Raw genomic sequence first — 14,656 nt, 5'->3', positions numbered from 1 at the left:
TTTTTAGTTAATATTTTTAAATGGTTGTACAAAATAAAAAAAGGTCTATTGGCTGCATTTTTAGATAAATTGTTGTTTATGTTTACAAAATGTACAATTTATATTTGCATTTCAAGTTATAAAAATTTACTCCACATGTCTGTGGTTTTTTTACAGTAAAGAAATACTACTAGGATTTTAAGTTCTTTGTGTGATTTCAGATCAGTAATACTAATGCAGTATGTCAGTGAAAAAAACAGTTAAATTCAGTTGAGCTGAAAAGAAAGATACCAAACGAGGCAAGGGGAAAAAATAAAATGAAACAATTTGAGGGTGAAATACAAACGTAAACTCAAAAGGAGTCAAAAATGGCCGGTTGTATTTCAGACCTCAGAGGGTTCATCCAACAAATCGTGAAAAATTAGATTTAAATTTTTGTTCATAACAGTGCAGATTTCTGACATTTTGTGTAATTTAAGCTGTAACAATGTGATTGTTTTCTAACAAAAAACAGTGTGAAACTTAAGTTAGACTTGTGTTTGTAAATGAACCGCCCCATGTTGTGTAGCTTTCTGGGTTTTATAGTTATTGGGCTACATATTTATTTATTATACAGGCTATACAGTACATAAGATCAAAACTCACATGTTTTATGTAACTAAAGTGTGTAATTATGTGGGCTACAGACAATAATTAAGTTATAGACTATATTTATATGAAAAACGTGTATACTTACTGCATTTGAATTATTTTAACCATATGTAACCACCTGCACATGTGTTTGAAAAAAAAAAAGGCTTTGATTTTGCCACCCCATTTGATTTCTTTGCCACCATAAGAAAATTTCTCTAGATCCGCCCCTGGTTGCATGGCAACTGCGAAGGTCAAGACCATGTCATAATTGCCCGTAAGGCACAATGTCATTTTCACATTTCGATTTTTTGGATGAGTTGCATCAATCTTATCCTGTAATCCTAGCAGATCCATTTAAGTCAGAAGACTGTTTCCTGTCTTTCATTGCTGGCTTGAAGCAGGTGAGGCCGAGGCCGATGAAATATGATTAGGGTGACATGCACTTTATATATTCTCACCTACTTATTTGGTCATTAATCAGAAAAATCAACACACACAAAGAAGACGCAGCACCCACTCATTTACCTCGCTAAAATAGCTTTATAATAATCATATTAATAGTAATAATATTAGCCATTAGAAAATGTTTCGACAACGTTGACAGTGTTACATTCTGTGTTGGGGTAAACCACGTCACAGTGTGCCATCTCTCTGGGCTTTCAGCGCTGTCAGGCGTGCTCCTTTCGACACATCCAGACCCATGAGTCATTATGAAATCCAGAAAATCAATTTGTATGTACAAAATGAGAAGCACAACACAAGAAACAGAATCAGGATGTACACCGGGCATCGTCCTCCACCGCCGTCCAGCACGTCTTCGGATCGCTGTGTTCATGCACGTTGTGTACTCACTGGTGGCAATTCATATTTTATGGCATCTCTATTGCTATATGCTCCGGTCAATTCTTTTTCTTTATAGGATGAAAAAAAAAACCCAAAACCCCCAAATAAAGCAAAACAAAAGCATTTAATGATTTAACTGTACAATATACTGTCTTGGCACTGAATCGAACGTGTATAAAACAAGTAAGCACAACAATAAAGCTGAGCTTAAAGACAGAAAAGCTTAATGTGTCAAACCCGTCTGATTTAGAAATCGTGGTGAGACATGAAAGAGAAGGAGAAGAGGGGGCTATTGTGTTTTTTGCTACATTATAGAGTAGAACACAGAGAGTGGAGCGTCTTATCAGTTTGAAGTCTGTGTTTCGTCTCTGTTGTGGCAGCACTAAGAGTTCAGAGTGAAGTAAAAGCACACGGAGAAAGAAGGTCTTAGGTCTGGGTCTTCTATTCGCTCCACCTGTTCAGTGCTTACTTTTCTCTCAGTGATCTCACCCCGCATGGGAGTGTCCATCCGTGATCCCAGAGAAAAATATCTTCCCAGAGTTATTTTCAGTTTCCTCTTCCTCTACTCCATCTCCTTAGTAGCAGCGATTTATTTACTTTCTCGTTAGATATTAAACCTTTTCTTTTTGTTTTGTTATTGTACACAAGACTCATCCTTGAATATAGAACAATGTTTACCCCATGGCTGTGACTAACAACACCGTTTGTAATAATGGAAGGGATGGCAATTATTAACCATTTTAATGACAGCAATCATACTAATAATCATGACGTAATAACAATATGTGCAATATTGAGAAGAGCAACGTCTGTTGGTAACAGGTATTTACATTGTTGTAAACACGACGGTGGCAGGGTATCATTTTTGTTAATTACACAGTAATTGCTCAGTTTTCTCTGATCTGCATGGCTAACCGTGTCTACTGTAAAGCGACATTACAGTGCTAATACGCACACATACAGAAGTACACCTCAGTGCTAAAGGCACATTGGAGTTTCAGTTAAACATCTGCTTGGCGCTGAGCTGCTCTGGAGGCAGAAAGGAAGCAACATAGAACATTTAAGGAAGCGTGCAAACATTTTTTTTTATTAGATATGGACTCAGCTTTTCAGGAATAGTTACTCAGTGTATTAAGACTGTAATCACCTCTGTTAATTCCTTAGTCTGAACTTAAATTTCCAGCTAAACACGAGTACGTGAGAAGAATTGATGCAATCCAGCACGCTTATATGTAACTGCTAGCAGTCTCAGTAGGCTGGATCCACATATACATTTGAAAAACAATTCTGTATGTAATAAATGTGTTTATTTTAGTTCTACTAGTAGAGCTTTGATCTTTTGATGATATATTGGGTCTTGATACAACCTGTCTGCTCATTTGTTTCAGCTTCAAATTCCTATAAACCAACTTTCCTCTGACTGGCCTTTTCTCGCAAACAGAAGGGTTGAACTGAAGGTGGGTGGGGCTTCTGTGCTCACAGCCATGAGCTGTGCACCTGAGATGGCCATATTGATACCTGATGTCTTCTATATCCTACGGAGCCAAGAACAGAAAAACCATCAGAAACCAGTGCTTATTTCAGTTTTTGTTTTGTATAGCCTTTTACCACTGTAACAGTTTATATAGGACCAAAACATGGAAACATATATTAACCCCCACCTCTTTAAATAAGCTAAGTTTGATGTATGAGTTTGAATAATGTTACAGCCTCCATATCTCTCCACACTGATCTTATTTTCCAATGGTTTCCAATTCGCTCTCCTGTATCCTAGCACTGCTAATGCTAAGCAAATATTTCCTATTGCTGTTGGTTAAAAGTATTCAAATGCTGATAATTGTCTGAAAAAGTTTTTTTTCACACATTTGATCACCTTTAAATATTGCTGAGAATAATGACACAAACGAAATGTTTTTAGAAAATTGCCCCCTCTGCTTCTCGTAATGAGGGTTAATTCAGTGACTTAGCTTTTTCCTCCAGAGCAGCTCTGTCTCACAGAAATGTAAAATTAAAACTCAAATCTGCTGCTACTACACCCCTACACCTTCAGTCTGTTGCAGATGCACAGCACACAGCAAATGCACACACGTAGCACATCGGCTACGATCGCCTCCATCGCCAGCACCTGCACGTTACCGCGCTGCGCTTTCCAGTCTCGGAGAATGGCTGAAAGAGAATCTGGGCTCAAATGACGTGTGATTTCCACACTTTCAGAGAATATTAACAACATTCCTGCAGGGCTGGTCTGACGCTGTATGTTCAGGGTCTGTTGGTTGAGAATCCCCTGAGGACAGAGGCCTGGGTTGGGGATTGGAGACACTGCTGCTAGAAACTGAGGTACTGAGAGTTGGCTTATCCATCTGGCTGTCCACGTGGGGTTTTTGCACTTACAGAAAGAGGTGAAAAGGTTCATATAGCAGTCTGTCTGTTGTGTCGGTGAGTGGTCAGGTCATGTTTGTACAACTCCAGTGTACTGTGCAGATATCGAACAACGAATAGATACAGTAAAGAACGCAAACCGTGGAAATCACAACCACCAGAAGTGTGTTTTCAGTGGACCTGTTATCACAAGGCAAGGTGGCTGGCTAACACCTCAAATTATGATAAACAATAGAGGAGAATGTCAGCGAGAACTGAAGACAAAGTAGTAGGAGTAGTTGTTGCTACTGTGGATAAATATCCAACAAAGCCTTTAAAGATTCCTGGAGCCCCTCGAGGCCAACTCATAATGGAAAGACCTTGCCATCCCTCTGAATGTAGCTTTGAGGATTGCGAGGGTGGAGTCAAGAGTCCTTCACAGTGGAGTTACAGTAATAAAGCAGGTCTTTGTGCTTTGTTTCATGAGGGCTGGGTCAAAAACGCAGCTGAAATGTTGTCAAGTTTCAGGGAGAGAGGATCATGGGGATAAAAAGGCCGCTCTCTGAACCGCACGCCTTCAAATGAATTAAACATAAAATCGGCCGTTTCACATGGAGGCTGTTAAGCGCATCGCCTCGGAGTCGAACCGAAACATCGATTGCGGTTTTCAAGGACATCGACATCAGTGTCCTCCGAGGATGTGATCGTTGTACAAAGACAGTGTAAAATCCTACCAATTTGTTTTTGTTTGAAATCACAAAAAAAGGCTACAAAAAGTGCTTTCCTTTTATCGGTCAAAAAAACAAATCCCATTAGATTCTGCTAAAGGGAGCTGTAATAAAGCATGCAGTATTAACATCAATAGAATTTGCCAGTCTTGTGTGGGTATTGCAAGTGAAAGTGGGGGAGATCAAAGATGATGTGTGTCAGTACAGTAAAAAGAGTTTCTTTAACAATATTCTCTGTATATTTTATACTTTTCTATTTACATTTCTTTATATACTGTAAACTGTGTTCAAAGGAAACCTCCACATATAGCTGGTTAGGCACATGTAGTTGGCTCTAAAGAGGAAATACAGGAAGGGGATACAGCAGTATATGTCATTAGAACCACAGAAGAAGATATACAGTAGGCCTAAGGAGGCTCACACTTGGCAATTAACACTCTTGCCAGTTATACCCTGTGAACCTGACTCACACACTGAAGATAATAATATTCATTTGAGATTCTTTTTCACATGTACTGAGTCTGGATATGCCACACAACTGTAGTATCACACAATGCTATAATCTATCATAATAATACTGTAGAATTTCACATTTGATATATGCTTTTTTTAAAATTCGTACATATACTGTACTCAATAATCTCTACTAATCTAGAAATGTGGATTATATTATAAAATATACATCTCCCAATAAAATATCCCATTTTTCCAACACATTCCATCCAAATATTAGAAAAAAAGAAAAAACAGGTCATGCTAAAAGATTTTTCAAATTTAAGTGTGTGTGGGTTTGTTTTTTTTTCTATCGTCAAAATGGCAGATTTGGACTTTTTAGTATTCGCCGGGCTTCGTCACATGTCCCTTGTGACTCGCAGCCCTGTGTAAGCATTAATTCCAGTGCATTCACACACACATGCCATTTTTCTGTGCAACATCCATACAAAACACTTGTGTCAGAAATATCTGTTATGAAGTAGATTTGCAAATGAGGCCCCCTTCAAAAACTCTTCAAATCGTGCTACACTTTTCAGAGCGGAGACCACAGAGAAGAGAATTTCAGGAAGTCAATAACGAGAAACAAAGCACGCACACGTCCACTCAATCAAGTATTAGCTAATTTCACCACAGTTGCCAGACTCTGTCTGGCAGCTCGGCGGTTTCCTGTGTTTGATGTCTCTTTGGGGAGGTTTCGTAGGGCACTGCTGTTCACTGAATACCACTCTTTTTTTGTTTACTTCCCTTCAGAGAAATCATCCCTTCTTTGTAATCAGGGCTCTGTGTGATTGAGAGGACGGCACTTCGAGTTAGGCAAGCAGATTCTGCTGAAGACTTTGACGGTTCTTTTATTTTGCGATCTGCTGCCCTCTTAATTAAGCAGTAGGGGGAAATCCACTGAAACAATTTCTAAGAGAAGAGAAAATGCACTGCGCGCCAGGGAAAGCACTGATTAAGTGCAAAAAAAGCACGAAAAACAACAACAAAAAGAGCCCCACCCCACCCAAAACCCCCCCATCTTCCGTCATGGCTGTTTCATTGGGGTGTCTGTTAATTCCTGACTGAAGTGGCGAGAACTTCCTACAGACCATTGTTATTAGTTTGGGTCCTCATTTAACCACTTGGTGGTGCTATAGTCTCACAGTGAAAAAGGGGGCTTTCTCAGCAGAGTCCTGTATAGCCTTGGAAAATATATTCTCCTCTAAAAGCTCACAGAAACCCCACCCCTGAACGCTTGAAACTTCAGAAGGACTACATAAGAAGCAAACAGCTTCTCTCCCCTAGTTTTTTATTTATTTTATGTCTGCAGTGCTCTCTAGCCATCAAGGCTGTGATGCTACACTGCAAAAGCTCCTTCTGGCAAACATGACTGTGCACTCTATGTACAAATAGCACTTGCCCGTTCAAACAGCCTGACTGCTGAATGCTGAGGGTAGTCAAACGAAAACACGGGATTTGAGGAACGAAAGAGAGAAACTTAAAGTGATTTCATACTCTCTGACTGAGTGCTGCCGGGGACAGATGGCACCTGGGTGAAAGGTGCAAGCTGTAGTTGGCTGACAACGACTGGGAGGGATGTTCTTTGGGGTTTGCCAGCCATCTGACTTTAAGGGCATTAGAACCGATGCTCAATTCATCCATGTTTGTTCATCCACACCGGTAGCATCAGTCAAGCGAATGGACACATCTTGTATGTGATTAAGAAACCTCACAAAGAAGGATGAGGTTTTACTGCACACGGCATCCATACAGGGAGATTCTGTATGAGTTCTTGTATCTGTTAAGCCCTTGATTTTTCAGTGATGGAGATGTGCTCGGTAAACACGCACAGGCATGATACTACTGCGTGAACCTCGGTTGGTTATAAAAGTGGACTGCTGTTTGTCTTCAGCCATAATATTAATCAAAAACAAAACAAAAAAAAAGACTTAAAAATGTCTGCTAGCTAGCTACCATTCCACGTTTAGGCCTCTGTGTCTGTAAAATATCCAAATTTCAAGACACTACGATGGCTGTCATTGCTTGTTTAATGAGTATGATAACTGATTTCGATGGAAATGCTAGAGGGGAGTAGCGCATTAACAGCGTGCGGATCCAAAACTGGGCTCGGAGACAGACTGAGATTGGCCAGCTTTGCAGGGGGTGAGGGTGGGTGAGAAGGTGGGAGGGAAACACCTCAGCTCGGTGTTCAGAGTCGAGTCTGGGCTTCGGGGATGTAGATCTCGATACTTTCGGCGCTCTCTGTTGCCGAATTCTGCCTGAAGGAGGCAGTGCGCCGGGTCTGCAGCAGCCGCCTCCTCGCTTCTGTCCTCTGACGGTCCCCGAGGTCCATTGACTTCTCCCTGATGGGCAGGGTGTGCCCACCGACGCGAGGCACCACCAGGCCCCCTGACCCACCTCCTCCTCCACCTCCAGCAACCCCATCCCCAACGCTATCAGCCCGGAGGCTGCCACTCACCCCACCTGCTGGCTTCTTTGGTAAGGGTGGAGGAAGCTTCTTGTCCTCCTAGCCCAGTCGTGGTGATCAGGTGAACAGGCAGTGGATTAACCGAGAGGGGGGAAAAAATATGGTTTTGTATGGTTGTGTAGAAGGAATCCCATGCAAAAACAAGAGGAGATAGAGGGAGGATGAAAACCCAACAAAAAGGTAAGAAAATCCAACATAAAGGGCAAAAATTCAAGTGAGGAAGAATCACGGACCGAAACATAACGACAAAGCACATAAAATCAGCAAAAAAACATCTCAGCATGCGTTGGCATTGGGTGAAGTAAAAGGCAATGAAATGGGAGAAGGTAAACAGAGGTAATGCACAAAGAAAAAGAAGAAAAGAGAAACAATTGTTAGTTTGTTGTTGACTGAATAATGTTGATCAGTGAGTAGCCAAACCTATATAGAAAATAATGTAATACGCTGCATTAAATGCAAAAGACGTCTAGCACATTTTGGATTTCACAGTCTTGTGGGCAGCTCAGCTCAGCTCAGTTCCTCTTGCTGTTCTGTATTTTCACAGCCTGCAAAGGCTTGGAGGGCACAACCATCTGCGCTACTCGCCTGCACACTGCCATCTTAGCTCTGGGGGAGTGCTGAAGGGAAACCAGGGTGGTTTGGACCCCCGGGTCTCTCACCTTCTTTTCAGGCGGGAGCCTCCAACCAGAGTCCTTGAGCCTCTGGAGATCCTGAAACTTGACCCTGACGTCCTCTATATTGAGCTGGAGCAGGTCCCAGAAGGCAGCCAGGTCCTGAGACGTGGGCTGAGGGTAGGCTGATGGGTCCTGGGTGTGCGGGGGGAGACAGGACTTAACAAGTAAAGCATTACATGGGGATTTACAGACTAATTTCACCGGTGAAGTGTTTGCAGCCGAGCAAATCTAGCCCTTTAGCGAATCACGGCAAAAATCATGCGCCATATGTAATGTCATGATTTCGCATGCAATCACACATACTCACCACACTCTGTTGGCAGAGGCGGAAGAACTGCTGGACTTTCTGAGACATGAGCATCTGGGCACTGCCAACTGCGTTTCGAATCAGTTCAAGAACTAGGTGGGAAAGAGCACACACGTAGTTTGAGAAACCCAAGAATTATTCATTGTTAATCTTCATCTCGAGTCGTCCTCTCTCACTCACTCTCCTCCGGAAGTTCGTTCTCCTCTGCTTCTCTCTCCATGTTCTGGCACCAGCCCTCCATCCTCTCCACCTCTGTCTGCAGGAGGCGTAAGAAGAACTCTCCATCTCTCATGCAGGGAGAGGCTCGGCCCGAGTCGGGCAGGCTCCGGGGACCCTCTAGGGACGGTGTCCCCGCCCAAGCTCGCTCAGAGGTAATGGGGAGAGGAGAGTGGGAACGTGGAGGCAGGTGCGGTTGCTGGTGGGGCCGTGTGTCAGCTTGACAGGCCTCAGTGGTGTAGCCAGTCTGGATAAAGTCCTGGGATAACATAAGAACAAAAAAGCCTGTTTTCGAACCACTGCTGAACCTCAGCCACTATTTATACTAGTATTAATGCCACAAATGTGCAGTGTGGACTCCACTTTTGATCCAGTTTAAATATACCCAATGATATTTTTATATTTAATCATGAATAGCACTACTGAATAATTAGTTTTTAAGCAAATCCTTCTGCCATGCAAATACACAAGGACACACTCACGGCCAGCTTCACTTCCATTGCTATTTAAAGCTTTTACTTTACAGACAGTACCAGTGAGAAAAAGATATCCTCCTAAAGGCAGGGAAGCTGACAAGTGCAATCTAGAAGACCCAGGGTACTCTTCCAGCAACATTAGCCAAGCTAATAACCAAGAAAGTTACCTGACAGCTAATGTTAATATACTAATGTTAATGTTTTGTATGTATAAATCATAGTAATTAAAGCTGTCAAACTCTTTCCTCAGAAATGAGTGGAACTATAAAGTGTTATACAGGGGGAAAAATGATGAAAGTGCAGTACTGATACCTCAGTGCTGTACCTAAATACAGTATTTGAGCAAATTACATTTCAGCCTTGACAAGATAAAATCTAACAAGACTAGAGAAAACCTGCCTCCAGGTGTCTTCAGCTGTTTCTGTCTATATTACTCTCAGCCCCAAGGCTGATCGGTCAGGTCTCCCAGCAAACGAGTAGTTCAGATTGCAAAATATTCAGAAAAAATGTTGATTTTCAGATGTTGTATAAGGAAGAAAATGTCTTTTATTGTAAGATTGCAAGTTAATTAAACACCGATTACACCATGAATTTCTATCCATTAACCCGAGGACATGCAAACATGTTGGGTGTCCCCACAACCTGCTGTCAGTGTTGCCACTATCAAAATAATCATGCACATATAAGGACTATGTCTAAATGAAGCCCAGAGGAGCATTAAAGTGAAAGTGGCAAAAGTTTTCCTTCAGAGATCAATGAAGCTAAAACGTTTTTGTATTTGATTGTTTCTGTAAAACTTCAACAGCTGCCTGTGATCCTACAGGAGAATTGCTCACTGCTACCTCTTTGTAGGCCCACTGTCCCTGTGTGTGGACGGTGCGATGGCACTCTGTATACTGGCTGGCGGACTCGGGCTCAGACGAGTGCCTTTGGAAGGAGCAGCCAAACTGGAGACTTTTGTCCTGCATCGGCACAGCGATGCTCAATCCCGGGAAGCCCTCGGGGTCCAGGTCGGCCTGCACGCTCGCCGTCACGCTGTTGGAGCGCTTGAAACGAGCTCTCCTGCAGGACAGGGAGTCAATGCAGTCCCAGAGAAATCGAGTCACACAGAGAACTATATGCAAATGCTTTCTTATTGTGCTATTATTTTGGCTTCTGTTAACTGCACGTTCTTCTTTGAGTAAGGCTGCCATGTCACTGCACTCACTACTACTCACTTGGTTATGATAAGACCTGCTAAATCCTCTGGCATATGACGCACCAGTGTGGGCAAAATGTCACGTCGGTGGACTGGGCGATGATCGTTAACTCTATTACAAGTTTATACCCCACCTCCTCCTCACCCTTCTTTCCTGTCTGATGAGGGGTGACTCAGATTTCCGTTATCAGTCTGCTGTTTTCTGAGATGTCACGCTGTCGTGCTCGACGAGCAGGTGTGACGGGCGTGGGGGGACGGGGGGGACGTTGTTAAGGGATGCATGATCACAAACCGCTCGGGGGTTTGGAAGTATGCGATGCTACGAGTGTTTGCATGCATGCGTGCAAATCTGACCTGCAGGCAAAGCTGGATATAATTAGGAGATGGGTTGAGTCACGTGCGAAAGTCATGTAGAGTGTATGATTTGCAGTAGTCATGGTTACACTCACTAATGGCTGAAAAACAAGACATTCTTGGAAGAAAGTGTTGCCGAGTTCAAGCTGTGATCTCTGATGAAATGTTAAATGAAATAATAGGATCTAGCCTAGAAATCAACCATAGGTGGCTGCTCTGTTGGGCGCTCAGGAGATGAAGGCTTTTTTTTCAAATTGTAAATGAAAATTATTCACATAAATTACTGTGCAAAGACCAAAAGTTCTTGATGAAGCTACATATTTTGGAGCAAAGATAAATTAGCGAGATAAACAAACACGTCTTATTTTGCAAGTTTGTTTCTTTTTATAATGAAAGCAGCTTAAATGTCAGGCAAAATAAACAGCTCATGTTTAGACTGGATTTCAAAGATGAGTAGTTTTTCTTTGATTTTTACTTTCCTGGTACCTTTTGTCGTCTTCCACTTGGACTCCTACAGAGTGGACCTCGGTCAGAGCTTTGCCCTCCGTGTCGGAATCTGAAAGGGTCTCTGAGCTATCCACCTGCAGCAGAGGAGAACACGAGCACCACAGTCAGAGTGGAGAGAATGAAATCGGAAACCTCACCTGCCCTGCTGAACATACAGGGACTATATAATGCAGTCATTGTGTTGCATGGATGCATGTGAACAGCAGAGGTTCAAAACCGTTTCATCTGCATTCATATCCTCCTAAGAACCAAGAAAAAAGAATCTTCCCATTGAACTTTATTTGTGATTTCCTTCCTCTTTGGTGTTAAAAGAGGCAACCCAAACACATGAGATATCAATGGAAAGTCCAGGATGTCCTTTATTTAGTACATCATGACTTAGTAGGGTAGATAGGCTGATTCTCAGGAGGACACAATTCCATGCCTGAGAGTTTATAAGAGCATTTATTGAGAGCTCTGACAGGATGACCAGACACACCGATCGTGTTACAATCCTGGATTGAGCTAGTAATGACATCATAATAATGGGATACTACTGTGTAGTAGAAATAGTACTTAAGCTATTTGACTTTTGAGGTTAATTAGGTTTGACTGGTGATTCTTTTCAGGCCATTTTTATGTCCATGTGACTACTGTATGACAACTAGTGTTAAGGCTCTGTTCATTCATTTAGAGGGGACTTAAAAAATAACTAACCATCTCTGAAGACATGTCAGAGATGAATGTCCCTATTTAATAAAAGTATAGCTCTATAGCAGAATATTGATGCCACTCCCAAGCTTGTATGCTAATTATGGATCTATAGCCTTTTGAATAGCTAAGCTTTGCACCTAGATCGCAGGAAAACTCGACAAAGTCTTCACATGGAGCAGAAAATGGTTTGCAGCTACTAACGCTGAGGGATTATGCATGTTCTTTGTGTAAATGGACTGTATTTCGATTGGTGCTGAAACCATTTTTCTCTTGGCTTAGCTGAGTTGAAAATTAGCATCTGTAAAGCTTGCCTGTAAAGTTATTCACCAAGCCAAAAAACCAAACATCCTCGGGAAGAACTGAGGGGGCTGGAGTGCAGTGATTAGTTCACAGCCTTTAACTGTGCAAACTACTGCGCCTTCATCAGAGATTCCAAGCATCTGCTTGTTCGGGCTCGGTACACGTGAGGATTTGGTGCTTTCTGAAGTTCGTATCACTGCAAATCAAGTTTGGATTTGTGGACAAAGGATACAGTTTAACCAAAACAAGCAATTTGAAGACTTGCAGTTTTCATTATTTTCTATATGTCTGTGAAGGTTCTCAGTCATCCAGGTCATCGTAGTCAAAGGAGCTTGCAAAGAATCCATCTATGTCCACTGTGAGCGACCATCTTTGAACAGAGGCGGGGGTTTACGACACCAACTCTCTGCCATCTATAATCAAGTTTTGAGATCCCTTCCCAGACGCCTTAACGCCCACTCACATCCTGGGCCATCTGACCTCAGGAATTCGCATGATAAGGTGGAGCCAGGTTTCACAATGAACACACCCGAAACTCTGGCTGATTGGGACCCACGCCCAGTTTCCCACCTTGGCTCAGGCGATTAGAGGATCATCAGGGGGTCCTTTTGTCCCTCTGTGGGGGGTCACTCCCACTAGGTTTATATCTGGGACTCTCCACCATTTGACCTTAGAACTGAAGAAGCTTCTCGGATGAGAGGTGAAACGTCTTCAAGCAACTTAAAGAAGTCCAGACGCTTTCTTTGCAAGCTCCTTTGATTATTTTCTATCATCTTTTAGAGAGCCTAATCTAAATAAATGAAAATAAAAGGCATATTTTTTTGTTTTCCTCTCACCTGCACAGCTATGGATGGCCTCCACTTTCTGACAGCACGCCCTTCGTCCTGCCCTCCAGCTTTACTCAGCATGATGCTGTTCTGAGGCAGAGAGGCTGATTTCCCCAGACTGCCTCCCACTCTGCCATCCCTCTCTCTTGCTGGCCTTGGCGGACCCTCCAGAAGGCTGTCAGCTGAGCTGCTGTGTTTGGCTCTCACCCCGACTCCAGGACCCCCTCCATAGGGCACCAGCTCTCTTGAGCCCCGAACCCCGTCCAGGCTCTCTGCGGAGTTGCTGTGCTGTCGGGAACGCCCGGGTCCGCTGCCAGTGTAGTAGCCTCCTCTGGAGGTGCGGCCCGATGGCCCGTCAGAGTTACCCAGGTCCACGGAGTTGCTGTGCTGCTTGGGGCGTCCGGGACCGGAGCTTGAGACCAACTGCCCGCTGCTCTGGAAGTAGGCATCCTGGGTGGACTCTGTGCTGCTCTGGGCTCGCACCGAAAGTGAAGACTTTGACATGCGGGGTGGGAGTGGAGGAGGAGCACCTTTACGATAAGGAAAGACTGAAGTGTCAGAAGAGCAGGGGAAAAGGAAGACAAAGGCACAGTGGGCTGTTAAAAGCAAAATGGGTAATATATCAACAGGGAGCAGGGGAGGTGGATACTTACAAAAGGGACAGACTGGAAGGAGAATGTGACAGGAAAGTTAAGGAGTGAAAAAAATAGGAAAGCGGTTGACATAAAGAGGCAAACAAACATGGAAAGGAGGAGAGAACAACGATAAAGCCATTAAGAATTACAGCCAGTGTAAGATGGAAGAGGAAACACACAAAAGTCCAACTTCTTTTCATTAAAAAACAGCTTTTAGTATAAATTTCAGTGAGTGGCAGGGAGGGATGCGCTGGAAAAGACAGACATGATAGCGAAGCAAAAACCTCTTCCCCGCAGCTAATTTAACTCTTAACTCATTCACTGCCATTTTTACTCATTTTTGAAGAGCCACAGAAAACTGTGTGTTATGATCATATAAACGCTGAACCTACCAAAATGAAGAACAGACTCTCTTCTTTCATCCAAAAAAAAAGCTTGTTTCTACCATTTTCCATTCTTTAGTAATCAGCTGTAGAAGAGAGGTGGGTTCCACCAAAAATGCCTGTTTTGACCACAAAAAGGGAGAAAACGAGCTTTTTGTGAAAAATACATTTCAAGCAGTCTGATGTTCACTGACAAGCTGCCCGAGGTTGTATTCTAGCCCCTCCCATTGAAAAACGTAATTGACGTCTATAGACGTAAATGGCAGTCAACGTAAGTTTTTCAATTGACGTCTATAGACGTCAATTGCAGTGAATGAGTTAAGAAGACAGAGCATTTTCCTGAGAGCAATATTTAAGAAAGACATCACTCACAGTTTCTTTAAATATATATTTGAACAGAGTTTATTTTCAGAGTGCAGAGATGCTCACTCCAAAGCTGTAACCCACCCTGTGTGCATACGCAGTGTTGCTGTGTGACTTGGTGTACCAGGGAGGGGTCTGTGCTGAAAGTGGATAACACTTCACAGAGGCTTTAGGAAACACTGGATGGATTTTGTGGCAAATAAAAACAGCCCAATATTAG

At 42.8% G+C, this 14,656-nt stretch overlaps 1 protein-coding gene across 3 annotated transcripts in view; it reads right to left on the bottom strand.

Annotated features, from left to right (window-relative positions):
* Window positions 1-1,132: 1,132 nt before the first annotated feature.
* dlgap3 (discs, large (Drosophila) homolog-associated protein 3) overlaps window positions 1,133-14,656 on the bottom strand; it is a 156,771-nt gene continuing 143,247 nt past the window's right edge. For all 3 annotated transcript variants that reach the window (XM_085395585.1, XM_085395586.1, XM_085395584.1), the window contains exons 7-13: window positions 13,065-13,603; window positions 11,215-11,309; window positions 10,019-10,238; window positions 8,665-8,959; window positions 8,485-8,576; window positions 8,163-8,309; window positions 1,133-7,542 (exon numbers count right to left, since the gene is read on the bottom strand). In XM_085395585.1, the coding sequence (XP_085251711.1) occupies window positions 7,225-7,542; window positions 8,163-8,309; window positions 8,485-8,576; window positions 8,665-8,959; window positions 10,019-10,238; window positions 11,215-11,309; window positions 13,065-13,603 (1,706 nt within the window). In that variant the 3' untranslated portion in view covers window positions 1,133-7,224. The remainder of the gene's footprint in view (window positions 7,543-8,162; window positions 8,310-8,484; window positions 8,577-8,664; window positions 8,960-10,018; window positions 10,239-11,214; window positions 11,310-13,064; window positions 13,604-14,656) is intronic.

Source organism: Rhamphochromis longiceps, linkage group LG22 (assembly GCF_057381845.1).
Source record: "Rhamphochromis longiceps isolate RC_006_pf linkage group LG22, R_longiceps_female_GT1.1, whole genome shotgun sequence".
Taxonomy (NCBI): Eukaryota; Metazoa; Chordata; class Actinopteri; order Cichliformes; family Cichlidae; genus Rhamphochromis; species Rhamphochromis longiceps.
This window is presented reverse-complemented; position numbering and strand designations above follow the sequence as displayed.